General features: G+C 41.6%; 1 protein-coding gene across 9 annotated transcripts in view; it reads right to left on the minus strand.

The window, feature by feature from the left end:
- The window catches only part of LOC115168452 (membrane-associated guanylate kinase, WW and PDZ domain-containing protein 1), a 197,493-nt gene extending 170,170 nt beyond the window's left edge, over positions 1-27,323 (minus strand). For 6 of the 9 annotated variants that reach the window (XM_029723757.1, XM_029723753.1, XM_029723755.1 and 3 more), the window contains exon 1: positions 26,432-27,323. In XM_029723757.1, the coding sequence (XP_029579617.1) occupies positions 26,432-26,729 (298 nt within the window). In that variant the 5' untranslated portion in view covers positions 26,730-27,323. The remainder of the gene's footprint in view (positions 1-26,431) is intronic. The other 3 variants (XM_029723760.1, XM_029723759.1, XM_029723758.1) reach the window with 1 other exon arrangement.
- Between the last annotated feature and the right edge of the window lie 27 nt (positions 27,324-27,350).

Genomic DNA, 27,350 nt, shown 5'->3' on the forward strand with positions numbered 1-27,350 from the left:
CTTTTCCTGTAGTCCACAATCATCTCCGTTGTCTTGATCACATTGAGGGAGAGGTTGTTGTCCTTGTCCCACACGTTCAGGCTTCTTACCTCCTCCCTGTAGGCTGTCTCGTCATTGTCAGTGATCAGGCCTACCACTGTTGTGTCATTGGCAAACTTAATGATGGTGTTGGAGTCTTGCCTGGCCGTGCAGTCATGAGTGAACAGGGAGTACAGGAGTGGACTGAGCACACACCCCTGAGGGGCCCCTGTGTTGAGGATCAGCGTGGAGGATGTGTTGCTATCTACCCTTACCACCTGGGGGCGGTCCGTCAGGAAGTCCAGTATCGAGTTGCAGAGGGAGGTGTTTAGTCCCAGGGTCCTTAGCTTAGTGATGAGCTTTGAGGGTACTATGGTGTTGAATGCTGATCTGTAGTCACTGAATAGCATTCTCACATAGGTGTTATTTTTGTCCAGGTGGGAAAGGGCAGTGTGGAGTGCAATAGAGATTGCATAATCTGTGGATCTGTTGGGGCGGTATGCAAATTGGAGTGGGTCTAGGGTTTCTGGGATAATGGTGGTGATGTGAGCCATGACCAGCCTTTCAGAGCACTTCATGGCTACAGACGTGAGTGCTACGAGTCGGTAGTCATTTAGGCAGGTTATCTTAGTGTTCTTGGGCACAGGGACTATGGTGGTCTGCTTGAAACATGTTGGTATTACAGACTCAGACAGGGAGAAAATGCCAGTGAAGACACTTGCCAGCTGATGCTCTCATGTGTGTTTCAGTGTTACTTGCCTTGAAGCAAGCATAGAATAATTTAGCTAGTCTGGTAGGCTCGTGTCACTGGGCAGCTCTCGGCTCTGCTTCCCTTTGTTGTCTGTAATAGTTTGCAAGCCCTGCCAAATCAGACAAGCGTTGGAGCCGGTGTAGTACGATTTGATATTAGTCCTGTACGCTTTGCCTGTTTGATGGTTCGTCAGAAGGCATAGCAGGATTTCTTATAAGCTTCCGGGTTAGAGTCACGCTCCTTAAAAGCGACAGCTCTACAATTTAGCTCAGTGCGGATGTTGCCTGTAATCCATGGCTTCTGGCTTCAAAAGCATTCCACAGGGATGCTGACCCATGTTGACTCCAATGCTTCCCACAGTTGTGTCAAGTTTGCTGGATGTCCTTCGGGTGGTGGACCATTCTTGATACACACGGGAAACTGTTGACTGTGAATAACCCAGCAGCGTTGCAGTTCTTGACACATTCAAACCTGTGTGCCTGGTACTTACTACCATACCCTGTTCAAGGGCACTTAAATATTTTGTCTTGCCCATTCACCTTCTGATTGGCAGACATACACAATCCATGTCTCAATTGTCTCAAATCTTAAAAATGCTTCTTTAACCTGTCTCCTTCCCTTCATCTACGCTGATTGAAGTGGTGACATCAATAAGGGATCATAGATTTCACCTGGATTCACCTGGTCAGTATAGGTCATGGAAAGAGCATGTTTTGTACTCTCAGTGTAGAGGCCAGTCTGAACACCTGTTTTTGTCGCACCAAGCTTGATGACAGAAAACCATTGGAGATTTCCCCATCATATACTATCAGCATCTGAAATAGGTTTCATTGCAGTGTTTAAAACCGCAACAAAACTAAAGAAACAAATCCAATGCTGAACTATGATTTATGTGTATACAGCCAAGCCTATAATGGTGTAGATAATCCTTTCCAGATGTGTAAATGTATGAGCGGCACAGCTTAAATGTCAATGTATCTCCATGATACAGGACCCTGAGGGGGCGTGTGTGTGAGCATGTGTGTAGCAGTGGAGGCTGCTGAGGGAAGGACGGCTCATAATGGCTGGAATGGAGTCAATGGAATGGTATCAACCACACGGAAACCACATGTCTGATGTGTTTGATATCATTCCATTGACTCCATTCCAGCCATTATTATGAGCCGTCCTCCCATCAGCAGCGTCCACTGGTGTCTCAGTGAGTTTATTCTGTGTATGCGTATGCCTCTGTCTTAAAAACACTTTTTCCCCAGACCACCTGACTCAAATCATGCATATTGCACATAGACATGTGTACGAGCTATTCCAGTGGGCTGGGTGGGGACTTGAGACAGAATTGTGTTACTCTTGAATGTCTTGCTATTTACACAGCAGCAACCATAGGGCAAAACAATAGTGTTATTGTATATGGAGAAAATGTCCTCAGCAGCAGCAGTTATACCGCCTCAGCAGCAGCAGTTATATGATAGTCTAGGCCCTGTGGCTTCAGTCTAGAAACAGTCCCTTAGGCAGTAGCCCACCACCCTCACCTGTCAGATAGAACAGACACACTCTCATAGGCCTTAATCCTTCGTCTGAATCTCCCTCGGTTGAGATTCCCTGTCTGCCCTTGAGAATCATCCATGCTTCCTGGTGAGTAACGCTGCATCAGGCACTCAAATACTCCTCCAGATATCAACAAATGGAAAGAGAACCATCCAGAAAAAAGAGGAATGGATTTAGCTGTTAGGTCTCACTGACGCACACTGGAAGTTCACAGGGCTGGATTGGAATAAAAAAAACACTACAGATGATAGGTAATATAATACTATATACAGCATCACTCTGGATTGTCTGTGAAGACTGGTAACGGCCATTGGAGTTTATATGAGTTTAAATGCTCTTTAGTGAGAAAGCTACAGGGAGTCAATCAGACAATAACAACAGAATGCTGCCAGTATGGCATCACAATCACAGTCAAATACAGACACACACTTAGCTTCATTTCAGAGAACCTGCAGAGGAGCATGTGATAGTCAGGCCATGTCTCAGAATCCACTCATCCATTTAGCAAATAAGGTATTTTCATTGTATCTCATCAGCATTCAGCCTGTACAGCTGTTGTAATGTGCCATTACATGGATATGGATTCTAATTCTCCAATGTCACCCTTTTACACATCAGCTGAGTCCTAAACCATATTTATTACAGACCAAATGAATAGATTATTATAGAAGATTGGGAATTATCTCAAACTTGGCCATATGGTACATGTTAAATATGTAGATAAAACAATATGAGTTATACATTGAAACAAAGGTTGTGTTTGATTAGCATTGATTAGTGCTGATTGGAATGTTGAGAAAACATTATCACATATACTGTAGACTGTGCCTGCTCACTTGCAGCAGTTTAATACTGTCTGGCACAGGTCTGCAGTTGAATGGTAAACAAACAACCATTACAATTGTCTTCTCTGCCAGCATCTACCGACGTCCTTATTTGCCAACGCGGCAAGGCATTCATCCTTATACCAAATATTAAAGCATTATGATGGTTCACTGGTTTGACAAAACAAACAGACAGACCAGAATGCTTTGTGCACTAATGAAACAACCAACCAACAAAGAGATAAAGTAGCCAATCACATGGCTCCAATCTAAAGGGCACCATTTGCATTGTGCTAGCGGAACGCTAAATGTCTAAAATGTCTGTCACTCAGATTCTAATCTAGTATCTTATAATTTCTTCCATTGGCAACCCACACAGTTCAATGCACTGAGAAGAACATCACTTCTGAAAATAGTCTTATTTTGGGTGGTACTTTCAAGCTTCTCCTCCTACACTGTAAGAACTCACCTGGTAGGCCTAGCGTAAAAAAGCTCAAATGAAAGTAAAAGCATCACAATTAGTGGACTAACCTGAGGCGCATGCGCATACCAATAGGATGCATGGGTAGTGAGAAGCCATGTTTTGTACTGACAAAACTGTGGTTATATGTAGAAACTGGACATCAAAGTTTAAATTAAGCCTCTAAAATCGATAAATCAACATATCCCCAAGCAACTGTTAGAGTGCGAGCGATCAGTTATGTACAACATGGAATCAATCAGTTGGTAAAACGGTGCGACGACACGAATCCAACAAGCCATGGCTTCCCCCAGAGGACAACAAAATGTGCCTTTTGGAAACAAAGTTGCAAACTTTGGAAGATGAATTGGACCAGCAAGAAAACAGAATGAGACAAAACAACATGAGAATATTGTCCTTCCTGGAAGATGAGGAAAAAGGAGACCTTTCTAGCTATGTGGTAAAACTGATATCAGAGGAACTTGATGTGGATATATCACCAGAAGATCTGGAATGATGCCATAGAATTTGCGTGAAACAGAAGAACGCTAAATACCCACGCATGATAATCTTCAAACTGTGAAACTATCAGAATAAAACATACATTCTGAGGGCACAGGGGGAAAGGAGATCAAAATCCATGGCCGGTCCATTTGATTCATCCAGGACCTGTCTGCTAGGCTGAGAGAGAAACACAATGAACACATTCCGATCAGACAGTCACTGGAGGAAAAGGGGACCAAGTCTCAGCTCAGCTTCGCAGCAGTGCTGTGGGTATGGAAGGGAACGCAAAGGATGGAATTCACAACCGTTGACGAAGCGCTAATCAAGCTACAAGAAACCTTCCCAGAAACCTTCCCAGTTGGAGGAGGAGAGTCCCCTGCTCTGAGAAGAGGACAAAGTAGGAAACAACGATGAGCACACCAAGCTACAGATGAAGTCGGAAGTTACAGACACTTAGGTTGGAGACATTAAAACTAGTTTTTCAACCACTGCACAAATTTATTGTTAACAAACTATAGTTTTGGCAAGTCGGTTAGGACATCTACTTTGTGCATGACACAAGTCATTTTTCCAACAATTATTTGCAGACAGATTATTTCACTTATAATTCACTGTATCACAATTCCAGTGGGTCAGAAGTTTACATACATTAAGTTGACTGTGCCTTTAAACAGCTTGGAAAATTCCAGAAAATGATGTCATGGCTTTAGAAGCCATGACATCAAGCATACTTCAAGCAGACCCCAAGCATACTTCCAAAGTTGTGGCAAAATGGCTTAAGGACAACAAAGGCAAGGTATTGGAGTGGCCATCACAAAGCCCTGACCTCAATCCTATTGAAAATGTGTGGACAGAACTGAAAATGCGTGTGCGAACAAGGAGGCCTACACACCTGACTCAGTTATACTAGCTCTGTCAGTAGGAATGGGCCAAAATTCACCCAAAAATTCACCCGACAAGCTTGGTTGGGTGGAGAAGGGTGGATAAGGATGGGAGGTTGGGACAAACTTGGCTTGGGTGGGGTACGTGGGAGAAAACAGGGAAGGAGGGATGGTTTTGGCTTGAGAGAGAAAGAGAGACAGAAGGAAGGATTTAACTATACTACAATTGAATTTAATGTATTTTTGTGACCTGTAAACCTGCATTAAAATGAATAAGAGTTCTGGACAGATTATGAGAGGATGTCAAGTTATTATTATTTCTTGTTTGTCATTATAGCTTAGATTCAATGGTAGTTATTGTTGAGAGTGGAGGGCTCTATCCGGGGGATTGGGACGGGGTGACTGGTAGGGCATCCGACATTTCTCTGAAGTGTGTGTTGGACATCCACTCATCTCACTTCAGTCTCTTGGTGGACCCACTCTCCACAAGTAGACTCCCACCAGTCACTGTATTTTAATTTAATTGACAAGGTAATACAAATTGACCACAATACTTAAGTGGCAGTCTTTCTCCAATGTATGTATAATGAATGACATGATCCACAGATATTTTGTACACTAGGGGAGGAGTTAGAGATTAAAATCGCTAAAAATGTCAAAAAAAGAGCAGGTGTTCCTAATGTTTGGTACACTCAGTATATATATATGTAATGTAAACAATAACTATGCATTCATTTTATGACTCTCCCTTTCCATTGAATGCCCACTGCCCTCAAATGACCTGTCTGCTAAAATGTTTTATATGGTTCTTCAATAATAGACAGAACAGACAAGGTTACCTTTGATTTCATACAAGTAAAGACCAACAAAATACAACTTATTATGTGGAATGTGCACAGGCTTCATGACAGGGCCAACAAAAATATGGTTCTTGAACACTTAAAGAGATTGTAAGCAGATGTGGTTTTCCTGCAAGAGTTACATAAAAAAACGTATATAAATGTAATTTTTAAAGAGGAGGTGGGTTGGAGAGGCCTATGCTGCCACCTACTGTAGCAACATTAAAGGTGTAGGCATTCTGATAAATAAGAGTACACATTTTCCTTATATCCCAGCACACGGACCAAGAAGGCCATTTTCTAATGTTGAATTGTACCTAACATGGTGAAAAATAAACATTGATTTCAGAAAAGGATGCACATATGATAGGTAATATATACAAAACCTTGCAGAAAGCCTATCTAACTGACAAAAAAATGTACTATTGGAATCAAGATTGATTTAGGCAAAATATAGAGGGAGTGTTGGAACATAACTAATGAAATTACAGTTAACAAAAATGTATTTATGAACTAATGTAAGGAATGTATTATGCAAGAGGCAAAATGCACAAATGCTACAGAACAATGGCAGAGTCATGTATGTCATGACTGTCCTGTGAGGATCAGAATGGGTCAGATCAGACTGGTGGGGGATGACAGTAACCAGGCCACTCTCCTACCCACAGAGGAAAGAAGGGGAGCTGCCATTCACACTTGGTCGTAAATTAAGCAGGAGGGATTTCTCTCTTTACCCTTTAGTATCAACTAAAGGAATGTTCTTTTGTCTCAAGAGACTTTTGCCCGCCCAAAACTCTAACATCCAAAAAGTGGATAATGGAACAACAATTCTAACATAAAGAATTTGGGGAATGGTCAGTGGGGAGGTGTAGAAAACGAATGTCATATTGTTTTTAATTTTGTGATGTTATTAAAAACTGTATGGACCAAATACAGTAACTTGGAAAGGATACCCCCTTTATCTGTCAAGTTTTCATCCAATATGTTGCGAATACAATATGAAAAATGATGAAAATTGTTTTGTTAAGATTGGATTGTGATTTTAGTTTTCTAATAAGAAAATTGTTTTTGAGAATACCTTGCACAGTAACTAGCCACGGCGGTCAGAAGAGCATATCAGTGTGATGGAACCGCCCCTTTTCGACCAAAGTGCTTAAAAGGACTGGCTATGAATTAACATATCAGACCAGGAAACGTGAGGCGAGTAGATTCATATTGAAAATGGTTGAAACATTGAACCTCAACATGAGGTGAAGAAATAAACACACCTTCCTTTAGACGAGAGAGACGAAGAGCTGCAGCTCATGTCCATAGTGGTCCGAATCCTGAATACCAACACGAGGAGGAAGACATGAGAAGCTCATCTCAGACAATCACTGGTACAGCTGATTAGATGTCTTAAGTCAGATATCGAGAAAAGTGAATCTAAGTGAGACTATCCTACTAAGCTCATCCAGAATAGGAACCGTTGTCATGGCTGGTTATCTTCCAGAGTGAACAACAGTGGAAGACGGGAAAAGGGAGACCTGTTTCAGACAATCAGAGCCATACAGCTGGAAGGCCAACAGCTTTCCGAGAAGGCTTGGTTTCGACTGAGATAAACGGCGAATGGCATTCAACACGTAAATACATTCATTATTTCTTATTCCAAACAGGCGGCTGTTCGAGTGCAAGGTTATTGATTAATGTGAGGACAGTCCTAGAATGTATCCACAACAAGTGTCCCTTTTCTCTTTCTCTCTTTCTCTCTCTTTCCCCCTCTCCATCTATGTTGTAACAAGCCGTCATACCTTGTCAGTCCACTAGGGACCTTTGTCTCATGTAAGTGTGTATGTGTATTCTGTGTTATTATTTAATTAGCTAGTAAATACATAATTAAACCAATTTGTGTAGTACTGAATCATGAGCGAGACTGGGGTTTTTGCAGATCCAAGAAGGTTATGATTCATATGTTGACTGTGTTATGGATGTTATAGGTAAAGAGCTTATAGAGTTTAATTCGGGAGATGGTAACTCTCTAAACAACTTCTTCCGTGGTGACCCAAATCCTAATGAGTTAATTGTTACATGACTGACTTGCCTAGTTAAATAAAGGTTAAATAAAAAATAAAAATAAATTGTTACATGATTAATTTAATTTGGTAACAATTAAACATAGTTAGTGGATTAAATAAATAACAGTCATCAGATTAATGAAAGTAAAGTCACGATATGTCTTAACCCCCTAGAGTTGATGTACGCGCCCCCGTGGAAATCTAATTAGCATAATAAAAAATCCCCATACAAATCTGTCAGTTTAAGACAGAGATATCTGTTTTTTGCATTGGATGCCAATGTCACACTTCCGCATCTGTGGTGAAAGGTGACAGAGCTAGACCAAAAATTGGTCTTCTCACAAAATCGTCTGTGGCGTCCGAACAGTTTGACCCCCACAAGCGTCTTAGGACTTGTCTGAAGTCGGTACAGGTGATCTACCAACTTCTGTCAGTAGCGTCCAAACAGTTTGGGCTACACACTAATATGACCCCTCTTTGGAAGGTGAGATTCTCTCAAACACATACATGGCGGTTTTGCCCTAGGACGCCCCACAGGCCTCACAAGACTCGTCTGAAGGTCCCATGGTATCGCTTAAGTAGAACCCCCCCCGGCTTAGAATATTTAGTGCAAAAATAAGCTGTGAAATACATGTAACAAATAAAATAACAAATGTTTCCTGATCTTTCTTATATCTCTCAGATATAGAACAGACACTTCCGGACAAACTTCCTTTAGAGTTTTTGGGAGGACCAACAGTTGTTTCATGTAGTGAATCTGTTCAATGCATTTGTATGACAAATAAATTGTTTTTCATCAAATAATAGTTTTATATATATAAATATATTTTATACTTCAAGGGGTCTTAAAATTCGAAATAAAATAGCCAAATTATCCATATAGCGTAGCAGAACCCCGTCCCCTTTATGGGTTAAGTGTAAAACTAACAAAGGACTCAATAATTGATACCTTCTGGGAATGCTATTAAGTCCAAAAGTTATTGTCGGAGTTAGAGTTGGCTGTCAGAAGTTTTACAATATAAATTAACTTTTAATCTGTCTATCAAGACATGCCATATGAGGGTGCTGTGAAATACCCAATGGGGTGGACCAAACTTTTCTCATCAATGATTTTGAAAAAATCCACTTAAAAACTAGAAATCAAATTATCCTCCATCATTATGACAGTAGATGAATCAAATGTATTATTATTTAAATACTGAAAAGAAGTGGGCTACGGAGAAATGTGATGCCATATGGCATAGAGTGCTTGCTACAAGCATTGGAAACTTCCAGGGGATGAAGGATGATGGGGAGTGTGGTTGTGAGACATATGTGATGTGTATGGTTCCGGTGGGAACATGTGGGTCTGAGCAGGTGTGATGTGTATGGTTCCGGTGGGAACATGTGGGTCTGAGCAGGTGTGATGTGTATGGTTCCGGTGGGAACATGTGGGTCTGAGCAGGTGTGATGTGTATGGTTCCGGTGGGAACATGTGGGTTTGAGCAGGTGTGATGTGTATGGTTCCGGTGGGAATATGTGGGTCTGAGCAGGTGTGATGTGTATGGTTCCGGTGGGAACATGTGGGTCTGAGCAGGTGTGATGTGTATGGTTCCGGTGGGAACATGTGGGTCTGAGCAGGTGTGATGTGTATGGTTCCGGTGGGAACATGTGGGTTTGAGCAGGTGTGATGTGTATGGTTCCGGTGGGAATATGTGGGTCTGAGCAGGTGTGATGTGTATGGTTCCGGTGGGAACATGTGGGTCTGAGCAGGTGTGATGTGTATGGTTCCGGTGGGAACATGTGGGTCTGAGCAGGTGTGATGTGTATGGTTCCGGTGGGAATATGTGGGTCTGAGCAGGTGTGATGTGTATGGTTCCGGTGGGAACATGTGGGTCTGAGCAGGTGTGATGTGTATGGTTCCGGTGGGAACATGTGGGTTTGAGCAGGTGTGATGTGTATGGTTCCGGTGGGAATATGTGGGTCTGAGCAGGTGTGATGTGTATGGTTCCGGTGGGAACATGTGGGTCTGAGCAGGTGTGATGTGTATGGTTCCGGTGGGAACATGTGGGTCTGAGCAGGTGTGATGTGTATGGTTCCGGTGGGAATATGTGGGTCTGAGCAGGTGTGATGTGTATGGTTCCGGTGGGAACATGTGGGTCTGAGCAGGTGTGATGTGTATGGTTCCGGTGGGAACATGTGGGTCTGAGCAGGTGTGATGTGTATGGTTCCGGTGGGAACATGTGGGTCTGAGCAGGTGTGATGTCATTGATGTTTGTTGAAAGTTGTGTGCATCTGTTGTCTACGTTATCTTTTCTTTATGCATAGTTGTTATTGTAAAAAACAAAATAAATAAAAACATTTAAAGAAATAACAGTGATGCACAAGCATCACCGCCCAATACTGGCTGGCTAGAGCCCCCAATCAGGCAGTGTTAAGCAGTCTGATGAACATGATTTTAGGCAGCACAGAACGCAGGGAGCTGGGTCTGCTCTGAAACAAATGGGCATGAAGAGTGTGTCATGACGTAGGCAGCTGATTCTCTCTCTCCCTCTCTCTCTCTGCTGCTGGCCAGCGCCATAGATTAACAGATAAACAGGCGTCTGCCGATAACTTCCTGAAGGTGTAGCATGATGTGTGTTAAAGGGATGTAGGCAACATACAGTACAGTACAGTACAGTACATGGGACGTGCATACGGCAACAGCCCTAAGGATGTAGATCATTCTGTTTCGTGGATGAAATGAGGACAGATAGCACCATATCATGTCATAAGCTCAATGTGCATGGAGCTTACAGTACTTTATCTCTGTGAACTGCATACCACAGGAGCTGAAGTCATTTATACGTGTTTAACCACTTCTGTGCAGGCCAGAGTATAGGTAACCATGCTGAGTACATTTGGGTCCCCATTCTGTAATCTTACATCAGATTAAAGCTTTATTTCTTGCAGTGGGGTTTGGTTGAGCAAATGACACAACCATTATTAAAGCAGTTCTTACTCTAAACAAATGCATATTGCAGTGAAATATCTGTGGTCTGGTCACAGGAATGGAGAGAACCATAGACACTCAGTCATTACCTTCATGAGTCAAGTGAGAGTAGGATCTCTCCAGTGGGCTGCTATGGAAGTGGCACTGTGGCCCATTTCTAATATGTCTGTAAGAGAGAGAGAGTGTGTGTGCGTGTGTGCGCTTGTGTGAGCAGACAAACAATGCCAGGCCGACTAAGCAGGCTCCCTGTGGGTTAACACATGTTTCTGCAGTACAGGAGACAACACAGGCCTCTCCATCCATCTCCCACTGTGGACAACACTGCAGCTGCTCTGCATGGAATACAGATGGGACAGTCTGAGAATGGTACAATTAGCCAACATACTAAACGTGTTCTTTGATTGAGAGGCTTTGGAATGTTTGATGAGGACAAGGTGGGAAGAAGATTGTAGCTTACATTACTCTTCACTACATTACTGGCTTATATTTCTCTTCTGTGGAGGATATGTGGGTTTGGACTTTGAGTAAGGTCAGGGGAGTGAGAGTTTGCTTTGATACTTTTTGTGTAATCATGCCTGGAGGAGATACAAGGGGTATTGAGACTAAAAGGAGATTCTGAAAAGTTTGAGAAGATGAGAACCACTGGACTGGGGGCCTGGACTCAACAGAAATGTAGGAATAATAAAAAAACATTGTTCAGACATCAGATGATTGCAAGATGACACAGAGGAAGTTAGTTATAAGAGATGTTTGTGTTGATTAACAATCCAGATCATGCTGTATATATCAAATTCGTTTCTAATTGTGAATGGTCTTTATTCATGAGTGTGGTCACTACAGTCACGGTCTGAACGCACCATCCCTTCCCTCTCCTCTCACCTTCCACCGTACCCAACTCACTGTTCCAATACCTGAGGACAGATCTCTGTATCATACTGAAAAATATATAGAAATGCAACATGCAACAATTTCAAAGATTTTACTGAGTTACAGTTCATTTCATGAAATCAGTCAATTGAAATGAATTCATTAGGCCATAATCTATGGATTTCACATGACTGGGAATACAGATATGCATCTGTTGGTCACAGATACCTTAAAAAAAAGGTAGGGGCGTGGATCTGAAAACCAGTCAGTATCTGGTGTGACCACCATTTGTTTATTTACTATTCTTGTGGGGACTTCTGGTCCCCACAAGTATAGTTAAGCACGTCCACACACAGAGAGATCCTGGCTATTCCTTTGAAGCAGTCTGTCTCATTGAAGCTTACTTATTACAGTCTTAGTGGGTCTGTGGTGTTCCTTTGTTAGCAGACAGACTGGCTCAAACATACAGGCTCAACATTCCAGACATCTGAGATGCCTGTTAGACTGGTTGAAACTGCACAGAGAGGAGAGACAGAGAGGTGAAGAGAGAGGGACAGAGAGAGAGTGCCTCAAAACCAAATGTATACCTGGCCCACCACTCCACCCTGGACTTGAACCGCCTTTGCGACCTAAGAGGTATGTATCAGATGTTCAACATAATCTGCTCACACCTACTGTAATGGTCCCTTACCTAAACCACACAAAAACTACACGAGACACTATGGAACACAAAGCTTTAACTATCTCATCCTGGAATATACAAAGTCTGAGGTCTTCTGTCTTTGGCCTAAAGAGCAGGAACCCATTGTCATCTTACAAGAACCATGGTATAAAGGAAACAGACCCACTGGTTTTCACTCTAGGTTACAGAGAGCTGGTAGTCCCATCCACAAAACTACCAGGTGTGAAACAGGGAAATTGGGTATGCTAATTTGGAATAGAGCAGACCTAACCCAATCTATTCAATTAGTCAAAACAGGAACATATTACATCTGGCTAGAAATGAGTAAGGAAATGATCTCAACAGAGAAAAATGTCCTCCTCTGTGCTACCTATATCCCTCCAATAGAATCCCCATACTTTAACGATGACAGCTTCTCCATCCTGGAGGGGGAGATCAACAATTTCCAGGCTCAGGGACATGTACTAGTCTGTGGTGACCTAAATGCCAGAAATGGACAAGAACCCGACAACCTCAGCACACAGGGGGACAACACCTGCCTGGAGGCGACAGCATTCCCTCCCCCATATGCCCCCTAGACACAACTACGATAACATAACCAACAAAAATGGATCACAACTCCTGCAGCTCTGTCTGACACTGTACATAGTCAATGGTAGGCTTTGAGGGGACTCCTATGGTAGGTACACCTATAGCTCATCTCTTGGCAGTAGTACTGTAGACTACTTTATCACTGACCTCAACCCAGAGTCCCTTAGAGTGTTCAGTCAGTCCACTGACACCCCTATCAGATCACAAATTCAATCCCTTCTAGACAATTTCCTGGACAAAAGGTTTCAATGTAATAGAAAACTTGACAGTAGAAAACCTAAACAGTATATTTGACCTCTCAGCTTCCCTATCAAATCTAAAAATGTCAAGCATACAACCTAAGAAAATGAACAACAATGACAAATGGTTTGATGAAGAATGTAAAAACTTAAGTAAGAAATTGAGAAACCTATCCAGCCATAAACATAGAGACCCAGAAAACCTGAGACTACGCCTTCACTATGGTGAATCACTAAAACAATACAGAAATACACTACGGAAAAAGAAGGAACAGCACGTCAGAAATCAGCTCAATGTAATTGAAGAATCCATAGAATTTAACCACTTCTGGGAAAATTGGAAAACTCTAAACAAACAACAACACGAAGAGTTATCTTCCAAAACGGAGATGCATGGATAACCACTTCTCCAATATTTTTGTCTCTATAACAAAGAACAAAGAACAAACAGCAAAAACATATACATGATCAAATACAAATCTTAGAATCAACTATTAAAGACTACAGACCCACAGGATTCTCCAATTACATTGAATGAACTACAGGACAAAATACAAACCCTCCAACCCAAAAAGGCCTGTGGAGTTGATGGTATCCTAAATTAAATGATAAAATATACAGACCCCAGATTCCAATTGGCTATACTTAACATCATCCTAAGCTCGGGCATCTTCCCCAATGTTTGGGACCAAGGACTGATCACCCCAATCCACAAAAGTTGAGACAGATTTGACCCCAATAACTACCGAGGGATATGGGTCAACAGCAACCTTGTGAAAATCCTCTGAATCATCAGTAACAGCAGACTCAGACTTTCCTCAGTGAAAACAATGTAATGAGCAAATGTCAAATTGGCTTTTTACCAAAGTATTGTCGTGACGTAACTCTCATTAATGTGATCACTGTTATTTATCTAATAATTCCCTACTATGTTTAATTGTTACTGGATTTAAATTAATCGTGTAACAATTAACTCCTTCGAAATTTGGGGCACCACGGGAGAAGTTGTTTACAGAGTTACCGACTCCCGAATTAACTCAAGAATAAATATATATCGATAACAGTCACTAATTAATAATTTTCTCATATCAGTCTCATTCTGAACGTCGCAGACTTCATGAATCTGCACAAACCCGAGTCTTACTAATCATTCCATATCACACAAATTAATGTAATTATTATTTACTAACAAACTAAATGATAACACAGGATACACACAGTATAGGTTATTGACTAGAAACTTAATACGGTGACAACAGGTCCCTAGCGGACTAACACAATATGACATTTGTTACACAAGATGGAGAGTTAAAGAGAGAGAGAGAAAGCGAGAGAGAAAGCGAGAGAGAAAGCGAGAGAGAAAGCGAGAGAGAAAGAGAAGAAACACTTGGATACATTTGGGAACTACGCTCACAGTAACCCTAATACATTGCCCTGAACTGCCGCTCTTTTGGGTAAGAAGTAATGCATGAATTTACGTGTTGAAGGTCTTCATCGTGTATCTCTGTTGGGCACAGGCATTCGTGGTTCCACTTTGTGAGAAGGGTTCGATTGGGCCTTCTTCTTCGGATGGCCTTCTCCTTCTTTCTCAGGTGTAAGACTCTGATTGTCCACAAGAGGTTACAATGTCCTTCTTCTTAGTTGTCTGTTTACTTGCACTCGTTCTGGAAGAGTGGTCTTTTGAGGACGGCTAATCAGCTGGGTCGAATATCCCCAGAGTGGTGACGATGATTTGAAGAGAATACCCGGATGGTCCTACTTAAATTCACTTTCTTAGATACAGTTCTTAGAATGGCTACTCAACCGTAGCATTGATTGTTAAGAGGTTCCTTTGTCTTCTTCAACCTCGTGTTTAGTTCCAGGGTCGTGACTAAAGTAGACATAGCTGCAGCTTGTGGTCCGTTTAGTCTGATATGTTAATTCTTAGCTCAATCTTTTATACCCTTGGGTAAAAAGGGGGTGTTTTCGTCACACTGACACACTCTCTGGGCTTCCTGGGGCGTGGCTAGTTATGAGGCAAAATATCCTAATTACTATGATCTCATTAGAGAACTAAAATAACAATCCTAATGTCACAAAAACATTCTCTTCACCCTTGATATTTTCTACACCACGTTAAGGATGTAAACCTGATAAACACAGTGTAAAAGCTCCTTGAGTTACAATGTTTTCGTTTTAACGTCTTTATACAATGACATAATGACATCACAACATAGACATTAATTTTCCATATTCCATCTCTCAGCATTCCCAACATTCAGATGTTAAACTATAATGTCCCAGTGTTCATTGTTTGTAGTTGAAGTTTTGGGTTGCAAACTCTTCTGTAACAAAAAGACATTCCATTCCCCCATACTAGAGACCAGAAAGGAGTCGTCTGCCGCATTAGAATTTATGATCGACGTGAAGTGTCATAAAACCCCCACATCAATCCCCCCCGAGAGGGCTCTGTATATGCTGATCCACTGTCCTGATTTTTGGATCCTCACAGGAAAATCATGACAGTATCATACGACAGACCACGTATTCACCTTGCACACCCTAAGTGACAAGCAAACAATCCTAAACAAAGGCAAAGTCTTCTCATGCTTTGTTGATTTCAAAAAAGATTTCCACTCAATTTGGCATGAGGGTCTGCTACACAAATTGATTGAAAGTGGTGTTGGGGGAAAACATACATTATAAAGTCCATGTACACAAACAACAAGTGTAAGGTTAAAATTGGCGAAAAAGAAGCGCCTTCTATGCCATCAAAAGGAACATAACATTTGACATACCAATTAAGATCTGGCAAAAAATACTTGAATCAGTTACAGAACCCATTGCCCTTTAGGGTTGTGATGTATGGGTTCTGTTCACCAATAAAGAATTCACAAAATGGGACAAACACCAAATTGAGACTGCATGCATAATTCTACTAAAATATCCTATGTGTACAACGTAAAACACAAAAAAATGCATGCAGAGCAGAATTAGGCCGATACCTGATAATTATCAAAATCCAGAAAAGAGCAGTTAAATTCTACAATCATCTAAAAGGAAGCGATAACCAAACCTTCCATAACAAAGCCATCACCTACAGAGAACTGAACCTGGAGAAGAGTCCCCGAAGCAAGCTGGTCCTGGGGCTCTGTTCACAAACACAAACAGACCACACAGAGCCCCCGGACAGCAACAGAACTGCTGAGAGGCACAGCGGTCTAAGGCACTGCATCTCAGTGCAACTGGCGTCACTACAGTCCCTGGTACGAATCCAGGCTGTATCACATCCGGCTGTGATTGGGAGTCCCATAGGGCGGCGCACAATTAGCCCAGCATCGTCCGGGTTTGGCCAGAGTAGGTTGTCATTGTAAATAACCATTTTTTTCTTAACTGTCTTGCCAAGTTAAATAAAGGTTAAATTAAGAAAACTAAAAGATAATTACTTGACACATTGGAAAGAACTAACAAAAAAACAGAGCACAAAATGAAATGGTATTGGGCCCTAAACAGAGAGTACACAGTGGCAGAATACCTGACCACTGTGATTGACCCAAAATTAAGGAAAGATTTCACGATGTACAGACTCAGTGAGCATAGCCTTACTATTGAGAAAGGCCACCGTAGGCAGACCTGGCTCTCAAGAGAAGACAGGCTATGTGCACACTGCCCACAAAATGAGGTCGAAACTGAGCTGTACGTCCTAACCTCCAGCCAAATGTATGACCATATTAGAGACACATATTTCTCTCAGATTACACAGATCCACAAAGAATTAGAAAACAAATCCAATTTTGACAAACTCCTATATCAAGATTTGTGACCTGTTACAACACTGTATATAGACATAATTTGATATTTGAAATGTTTTTATTATTTTAGAACTTTTTTTTGTGTAATGTACATATGTTTCCCATGCCAAGAAAACCCCTTAAATTGAAATTGAATTGAGAGAGAGATAATTGCTATGGGTTGAGAGAGAGAGAGAGAGAGAGAGAGAGAGAGAGAGGAGAGAGAGAGAGCGATCAAATTGTGTTGGTTGTGTACACATATTTTGCAGATGTTATCGGAGGTGAGGTGAAATGCTTATGTATCTAGCTCCAACAGTGCTGTAATACCAAACAATACAAAAACATGAAGAAAGAAATTAAGAAACATCAGAACAAGCACTGTCTGAGTCTTGAGTATATATAAAGACTTCCTTTTTAGGTTTCTGCCTATAAGAGGGGGGGAGCAAAATGGAAGCGTCATCTGTGTCACTGGCTGAGTAGAGCAGGGAGAAGGGGGAGGAACTGAGAGAGAGAGAGAGAGAGACACAGAGAGAGAGAGAGAGAGGTAGGTAGGTAGGACAGAAGCGCAAGGGCGGAAAGAGAAGAAGAAAGAGAGTGAAGAGAGGGCTGTTAAGGAAAGAGAGAGAAGAGGGAGGTGTGTGTGAGAGAGAGAGAGAGAGAGAGAGACAGAGAATTGCTATGGGTTTTATGGCACAGGCCTTTGACTGTGCCCTGAGCCTCTCAGGGACATACACGTAGGTTGTACTTAATCAAAACTGAAAGAGTCCTCATAGTTAAGCAAATATGAGTAGGACTTCACATGCATTCCCAGACCAGTACATCATAGCAGACATCTCTGGCTGGGGAGATTTGCATGTCTATTAATGAATACGTGTACAGTATGAAATTACAGTGAGCTATAAAAGTATTGGGACAGTGACACATTGTTTGTTGTTTTGGATCTATACTCCAGCACTTTGGATTTGAAATTATACAATGAATATGAGGTTAAAGTGCATACTGTCAGCTTTAATTTGAGGGTATTTAGATCACTTTTTGTACACTCCCCCCCCCCCCCCCCCATTTTAGGGGACCAAAAGTATTGGGAAGAATTAACTTATATGTGTATGGAAGTAATCAAAAGTTTTGGATATGATCCCATATTCGTTGCATGCAATGACTACATCAAACTTGTTGGATGTATTTTTTGTTTGTTTTGGTTGTCTTTCAGATAATTTTGTGGCCAATAGAAATGAATGGGAAAAAATGTATTGTGTCATTTTGGAGTCACTTTTATTATAAATAAGAATTGAATATGTTGCTACCATGATTACGGACAATCCTGAATGAAACGTAAATAATGATGAGTGAGAACGTTTCAGACGCACAAATATCATACATCTGTAACATGCCATCTGTAAAGTCACAAAATGACACTATTTACAAAATAATACATTATTTCCCAATAGTTTCTATTGGCCACAAAATAGTCTGAAACACAACCAAAACAAAGAGCAAATGCATCCAACAAATGTGTACAGTCAAATTTCTAGTCATTGCATGTAAGGAATAGGGGACCAAATACTTAACTTTTGACAACTTCAATAAACATATACTGTACAGTACCAGTCAAAAGTTTGGACACACCTACTCATTCAAGTATTTTATTTTTATTTTTACTATTTTCTACATTGTAGAATAATAGTGAAGATGTCAAAACTAGGAAATAACACATATGGAATCATGTAGTAACCAAAAAAGTGTTAAACAAATCTAAATATATTTTAGATTTGAGATTCTTCAAAGTAGCCACCCTTTGCCTTGATGACAGCTTTGCACACTCTTGGCATAATAAAGAAAAACCCTGGAATGAGTAGGTGTGTGCAAACTTTTGACTGGTACTGTAGGTGAATTTGTCCCAATACTTTTTGTCCCCTAAAATGGGTGGACTATGTACAAAAAGTGTTGTAAATGTTAAACAGTACACCTAATATGGATCAAAATACCTTGGAATTAAAGCTGACAATCTAAACCTTCATTTCAAATCCAAAATGCTGGAGTACAGAACTAAAACAATGTCCCAAAACATTTGTAGCTCACTGTATATGAGGTTTTAAAATTCCTACTAGTACAAAGCTGTCTTGTTATTCAATAACTGTAATTGCTGAAATATGTATAAAACTTGATGATGATGATTCTAGAAGTGGTGCTATTGCTTTTTATCTTGTGATATAAAACGTCAGAGTCACAATGCAAATCTGTGAGAACCCAGTGATTGGAGCAGACGCATCGTGTGAGTAAAGTTGCATTTTCACTAAGGGTTCCAGGTCGCGGCTGTGTTGAGCACGAGTCCGCGAGTGTGTGCATGTGTTTGTGCGTGCCGGCGCGTGTGTAAGACATGAAACAGCATGAATGAAGTGGCAGTTTTTGGGAAACAGGGCAAGGCAGGCAGGCAGGCGAGCGGGCTGACTAGATGATTCAGTAGAGCGTACCAGGAGCCTCCCAGTCCCACTCCCCAGGAATGTCTGGTATTCCTCCCTCCCTGCAGGAGGTCCTGATCCCCCTGGCTGTCTGTGGAGCAGGGCTCAGGCTGGGGTTGCTTGGGCTGGGGGTGGAACTCTTGTGGTTGCTGGGGCTGGAGCTCCAGGTGACCAGGCCCCCCTGACAGCCTGGGAGATAGAGGTTGGACACCTGGCTGATAAAAGAGTAACCAACCACCAAGAATGCAGGTCACTGTCAACCCCAGGGCTGACGGGGTGAGGATGGTTAGGGGGTGAGGAGGGAAGGAGGGAGGCCCTGTCAGTTCCGTGAGTGGTGGGCAGTAGTAGAAAAAGTATCCAATTGTCATACTTTAGAAAAAGTAAAGATACCTTCATAGAAAATGACTCAAGTAAAAGTGAAAGTCACCCAGTAAAATACTACTTGAGTAAAAGTCTAAAAGTATTTGGTTTTAAATATACTTAAATATCAAAGGTAAATGTAATTGCTAAAATGTACTTAAGTATCAAAAGTAAAAGTAAAAGTATAAATAATTTCAAATTCCTTACATTAAACCAAAAAAATGTATATAGCTGAAGTCAGAAATGTACATACACTTAGGTTGGAGTCAACTCATTTTTCAACCACTCCACAAATTTCTTGTTAACAAACTATAGTTTTGGCAAGTCGGTTAGGACATCTACTTTGTGCATGACACAAGTCATTTTTCCAACAATTGTTAACAGACTGATTATTTTACTTATAATTCACCGTATCACAATTCCAGTGGGTCAGAAGTTTACATACACTAAGTTGACTGTGCCTTTAAACAGCTTGGAAAATTCCAGAAAATGATGTCATGGCTTTATAAGCTTCTGATAGGCTAATTGACATCATTTGAGTCAATCGAAGGTGTACCTGTGGATGTATTTCAAGGCCTACCTTCATACTCAGTGCCTCTTTGCTTGACATCATGGGAAAATCAAAAGAAATCAGCCAAGACCTCAGAAAAAAATTTGGAAACTTCCACAAGTCTGGTTCATCCTTGGGAGCAATTTCCAAATGCCTGAAGGTACCACGTTAATCTGTACAAACAATTGTACACAAGTATGAACACCATGGAACCACACAGCCGTCATACCGCTCAGGAAGGAGACGCATTCTGTCTCCTAGAGATGAACGTACTTAAGTGCAAATCAATCCCAGAACAACAGCAAAGGGCCTTGCTGGAGGAAACAGGTACAAAAGTATCTATATCCACAGTAAAACGAGTCCTATATCGACATAACCTGAAAGGTCGCTCAGCAAGGAAGAAGCCACTGCCCCAAAACTGCCATAAAAAAGACAGACTACGGTTTGCAACTGCACATGGGGACAAAGATCATAATTTCTGGAGAAATGCCCTCTGGTCTGATGAAACAAAAATAGAACTGTTTGGCCATAATGATCATCGTTATGTTTGGAGGAAAAAGGGAGGGGCTTGCAAGCGGAAGAACACCATCCCAACCGTGTAGCACGGGGGTGGCAGCATCATGTTGTGGGCGTGCTTTGCTGCAGGAGGGACTGGTGCACTTCACAAACTAGATGGCATCATGAGGGAGGACAATTATGTGGATATATTGAAGCAACATCTCAAGACATCAATCAGGAAGTTAAAGCTTGGTCGCGAATGGGTCTTCCAAATGGACAATGACCCCAAGCTTATTTCCAAAGTTGTGGCAAAATGGCTTAAGGACAACAAAGTCAAGGTATTGGAGTGGCCATCACAAAGCCCTGACATCAATCCTATAGAACATTTGTGGGCAGAACTGAAAAAGCGTGTGCGAGCAAGGAGGCCTACAAACCTGACTCAGTTACACCAGCTCTGTCAGGAGTAATGGGCCAAAATTCACCCAACTTATTGTGGGAAGCTTGTGGAAGGCTCCCCGAAATATTTGACCCAAGTTAAACAATTTAAAGGTAATGCTACCAAATACTAATTGAGTGTATGTAAACTTCTGACCCACTGGGAATGTGATGAAAGAAATAAAAGCTGAAATAAATCATTCTCTCTACTATTATTCTGACAATTCACATTCTTAAAATAAAGTGGTGATCCTATCTGACCTAAGACAGGGTATTTTAAATAGGATTAAATGTCAGGAATTGTGAAAAACTGAGTTTAAATGTAGTTGGCTAAGGTGTATGTAAACTTCCGACTTCAACTGTATATTGTTTTAAATGTATACATTACCAGGGGAACACCAACATTAAGACATCATTTACAAACTGAGCATGTGTGTTTAGTGAGTCTGCCAGATCAGAGACATTAGGGATGACCAGAGATGTTCTCTTGATAATTGTGTGAATTTTCCTGTCCTGCTAAGCATTTAGAATGTAACAAGTACTTTTGGATGTGTGTTAGAAAATGTATGGAGTAAAAAGTACATTATTTTCTTTAGGAATGTAGTGAAGTAAAAGTTGTTCAAAATATAAATAGTAAAGTACAGATACCACAAACAACTACTTAAGTAGTACTTTAAAATAGTTTTACTAAAGTACTTTTACACCACTGGTGGTGGGTGGGGTAGATGAGTTGAAAAACAAGGTCATCTGTTTTTGTCTTTTTATGTTCATAAAGTGGTAATTCATTTGAGATCAAAGGTGGAGATAATGTTACAACATCATTGAGAACTTCGCCAGGAGTCCAAGGACCAGTTGACTGTCCTTAGTAACAGGTAGTAACATTACTAGCAAGTTGAGTATTTCAATCATCAATCATGCATAGCAATTTGACACAAACAGCCATGCACCCTAGTTTTGCTATGTAAAAATACAGACATCTGTTAAGGCAAAATGTTGTAGGTTTAAAGCTTATTTCCTGCAATTCTATATATTTTGTCATTGGGTGCAGAGAACATTTTGCCATTTTAAAGCAAATCTTCTTGCAATTCTATACATTTTGCCATGTCTAATGTGTATTCATGTGATATTTGAGTGACTCAAACATTAAAACAAAATCTATGGGATAAAAGCATTAGCTAACATGGGCTAATTGATCTGGACATTTTGTACAAGTTATAAATATATCTCCAAGGTATGAAATGACTGACATGACAATAGGAAAACTGATGATGCACTACCCAATTTAGAAATTGCACCTTGTGCGTTCTATTACAACTTTCAAGAGTGAGTTAAAGGAAAAAAGGAACCACTGTTTGGGAAACACTGTGTTAGGCTACAAGTGAAAAAACAACGCTGATGAACGCCTCTCACATGGGAGTTGACTATGACTAACAGTTAGTAGATAAGGGCTGTGCAGACAGGTCAAAGTCCTCATATTCACTGGTCAGTTGGGATGACTGAACAACACAGTGAATCACTGTCTCTATGTACATTAGAGGTAGGCTACAGGAATACTGTGAAATGTCAGAAAACCACTGACTTTCTGTTGAGTTAATACAGCCAGAGTTTCAGTTATATTCAGATGAAGGTATTACAACTGAAATAATGACGTGAAATTAATCACACTGCAATAAAGAGTAGTGTGCCACTTAGTCTATGTTACATAAGGTCACAGAAGTTGAATGCACTGAGGTGAAAAGGAAATAGAGGAAGAGGAAGAAAATTGAATGTTTCTGCAGTATGCACAGTCAGTTTCACCAAACTGGTAAGTTGCTGCAGTATGCACAGTCAGTTTCACCAAACTGGTAAGTTGCTACAGTATGCACAGTCAGTTTCACCAAACTGGTAAGTTGCTGCAGTATGCACAGTCAGTTTCACCAAACTGGTAAATTGCTGCAGTATGCACAGTCAGTTTCGCCAAACTGGTAAATTGCTGCAGTATGCACAGTTTCACCAAACTGGTATATTGCTGCAGTATGCACAGTCAGTTTCACCAAACTGGTAAGTTGCTGCAGTATGCACAGTCAGTTTCCCCAAACTGGTAAGTTGCTGCAGTATGCACAGTCAGTTTCCCCAAACTGGTAAGTTGCTGCAGTATGCACAGTCAGTTTCCCCAAACTGGTAAGTTGCTGCAGTATGCACAGTCAGTTTCACCAAACTGGTAAGTTGCTGCAGTATGCACAGTCAGTTTCACCAAACTGGTAAGTTGCTGCAGTATGCACAGTCAGTTTCACCAAACTGGTAAGTTGCTGCAATACGCTAATGAGTGCACTGGGTACACCAGCTATGGCTTCTCACTCGCTTGTTTCTGTGTAATTGGCACTTTTGTTGCATATGTTTGTTTGCAGAGAACATTAATGACCTAGTCAGAGTGAAGATGTGAATGTTGCAATAATTTCCCACAATGGGGATAGGGATTAATACTAATGGATACATATACACAACTGAGCACAGTACTTTCTCCACAGCTTTTCATTCATGCCCTATTGTATTATTATTTGAATTGGGCCAAGCACAATTCCTAAGCTAGCAGATATGTTACAAACTCAAGGGATAGGCACAAACACACACACACACACACACACACACACACACACACACACACACACACACACACACACACACACACACACACACACACACACACACACACACACACACACACACACACACACACACACAGTCCTGTAACTGAGTCAATACCACAGGAATCTCCCTACAATACTTCACCTTAATCACAGGAATCCACTATTCCAAATGAAAAGAAAGAATTGAACTATAGGTTCAGGGGGCTTGCCACTGCATTCATTGGTGAACCTAAGCCTCCCTGTAGCTGTAGGCACCTATGGGGACACCAACACAGGCACCTACACAGGGACACACTGATAGAGATTCTACCTGCTCAGGTGATCTGGGTGCAGTAACAGGATCCCCAGCCACCTGGGGAGTGAGAGATCCGATCTGCCCCCACTGGTCTGGGTATGAGAGTGCAGGGCGTGCCCTATTCCCATGGACCATGCTGGGCCTGGTTCTGCATGGGAAACCAACAGGTTAAAGCACAACGGAGCTCTTATCGGTTGCCCAGGTGTAGAGACTGAATATGCTCGTCGCTCATTAGAGTCAAGGGGAATTTGCTGACTCATGGGTGAAGCCGCTGGCAAAGGCATGGAGAAGGCTCTGAGATCTCCTTCGCATTACAGCTCAGTGTTTTGTTTACTCTGTCTGGGTCTCTAGGTTTGATGATACCCTGCTTTGACATGTAAACAAACAGTATGCAGCAATGTTGAGCATCAATTAACATGCTCGTTTATTTGACTACAAAGTTATTTTAAACATTAATTAATTGGCTCTTTCTGGTAATATAGTCTCAGTTGTTATGTAAAATAAATAAGCTGAACAAACCCATAATCTGCAAACACAGGAGGTGGGCCCTTCCCTAGCATGAAAGGGGCCAGGGGTTTATGACAGGGCACTGCCTTTACCATGGATACACTAGTGCACTACTCATACAGTACATCAGAGAGGTGGTAAACAGTGAAACTAGCTTGTTATATAACAGAGTTAATGATTTTCCCAGAGAAACGCTCTTAGAAAATAGTTGAATGTGTGTGTGTGTGTGTGTGTGTGTGTGTGGGTGTGTGTGTGTGTGTGTGTGTGTGTGTGTGTGTGTGTGTGTGTGTGTGTGTGTGTGTGTAAACCAGCATGACCAAAGTAATGACAGACAGAATGGTGGTAGTCTTGTGTGTGTGGTAAAACATACCACATACGTCTCAAACGGTATACTACAGTATTTCCACTGACAGGGTGGATCTGTACTTTTGGCGTTGCCTCCACATAGTGCTCCCCAGCGCCATGCGTGCTGCTTTCAACTACCCAACATATCCTGACATGAATGAGACTGATTACAACCACAACAACAACACACAACATGAAGGCATGCAATGAAAAGTGAAATGTCAAAAAGCAGAAGTACAATGCAAATGTACCTTTTACTCTCTCTCTCTTCTCTCTCTCTCACTTTCTCTCTCTCTCTCTCTTCTCACTCTCTCACACTGTCTCTCTTTCTCCCTCTATACTCTCTCCCTATCTCTCTTTCTCTCTCTCGCTCCCTCTCTTCTCACTCTCTCTCCCTCTCTACTCTCTCCCTGTCTCTCTCTCGCTCTCTTCTCACTCACTCTCTCTCTCTCTCTCTCAGACAGATGTTCAGCAAACCATGGGCAATGGGTCAAGCTCATCTAAGTCCCAGAGAGCTTCCAGAAATAACCCAGTCAGTCGGCCCGCCTGCGAGTGGTGTGTCTCCTAATGAGTACTACATCTGTCTGCATTAGCCACACTTTGCTATGGGACAACAACACGCTATTCTCTTACACGTCACTGCTCTCTTCCACTGACTGTAAATGAGATGGAGTTAAATTGGCATGATAAAAGAGCGAACTGTAAGATGTAAGATGTAAATTCTGGTTAAGGAAATAAGGAAAGCTGGAAAAATGTTGACTTTTTAAACTCTGAGGAGTTTGAGGGTGCATAATTTGGAAAATGTGGCGGGTGATTGTGTGTAGTGACTGGGCTACACTTGTTTATCCAGCCAATGTGAGAGGCCTAATCTCTGACCCTTGGTAGCTTTAGCTCTCCTTGCCAGGCCAGCCACAGACAAACAAAAGCTGGATGACTGTCACAGAGTCTTCATGTCAAGCAGTGATCCTGTTCTGCTGAAAACAAGATGACCAGAGAGTGTCACATTCCGCTGGCCTACTTTACATGGCTGACTGTTCTGTTTCTGTTGTCCCCATGGTTTTAACAGACTCAGATCACTTGTCAGTAATAAAATAATTCTCCTCTGGCCTCTTTCTCTCCTTTGACTATACAGTGTGTGTGTGTGTGTGTGTGTGTGTGTGTGTGTGTGTGTGTGTGTGTGTGCGCGCGCGCGTGCGTGTGTGAGCAAGAGAGAGGCTTTTCAGGACAAGGCCCCCATCCCACCGTTTCCCAGTCTTTCATTGAATAGATTAACAAACGTTTTGTGCAATAAGTATAATATCTGAACCATATGTGTGCTTGTCTATGTGTTATATAATTACTTTCAAATACAACAATTACCTTGTCGGACAGTTTTCAACCTGACGGGACCCTTGCAACGATTCATCACAATCAAGACGTCATAGAGTGGCAATCCAGACACCGACAAACCCTCAACTTCCAGCAGTAACTCCCCCTCAGACAGTTGTCCGTTTTTATAAACCAAAACATCCTCTCTAACTTCGCCGATGTATGGAAACTCTCCATTCTCCGCGCCGCCGCGCAGCTCCACATTCAGCTCCCCGCGAGCATCCCGATTCACAGCGCACTCGGTAACTTTGGTGATCCAGTGGTTTTTCTTCTGAATTACTTTTGACATGGTGAAGGATCCAGACGAAAACCGTTAGTTCCATAGGATTGTTAAAAAAACAGGTGACACATAACACACACGCTTGCTTTCGAAACACAGAAAACTTTCGGTTGTTTGAACGTGACTCCAGGTTGGATCATTTTCGTTCTTCTTTTAACCTAAGGCATAATGTTCCTCTTGCGCAGCTGTCCGGGCTACACATCCTATTCCCATATTAAGATCAAATACTCAGATGTTGTTGTTGGCTCCCCATCTTTAATATCATGCATGCTATCTTGATCCAAAGAGTTGATCTTATCCGATCTCTAGATTGTCCGCTTTACTTTCACTAATAATATAATATATTAGCCTACGCCAAGACCCCGCATATGTCTAATCTCCTGCCACAATACTTTTGATCCCCATTTATTATTCAAGAATACCCTTACAGAAACAGTTACTTTTACCTGTCCTATGAGTTGAGAAAGCTGTTCACTCAGCCCTCTGCGCCTTTAAGCAGGTAGCGTAACAATTTATACTATTTTGTTCTTGCAATCAGGTTCTGCTGATAGTAAAGGGAATTCATGCGTCCTGACAGTCTTGACTGGAGCGCACTGGAGAAGGGAAATCCTGAATACACCTATTACAGGG

This window comes from Salmo trutta, chromosome 30, assembly GCF_901001165.1.
Source record: "Salmo trutta chromosome 30, fSalTru1.1, whole genome shotgun sequence".
Lineage (NCBI taxonomy): Eukaryota > Metazoa > Chordata > Actinopteri > Salmoniformes > Salmonidae > Salmo > Salmo trutta.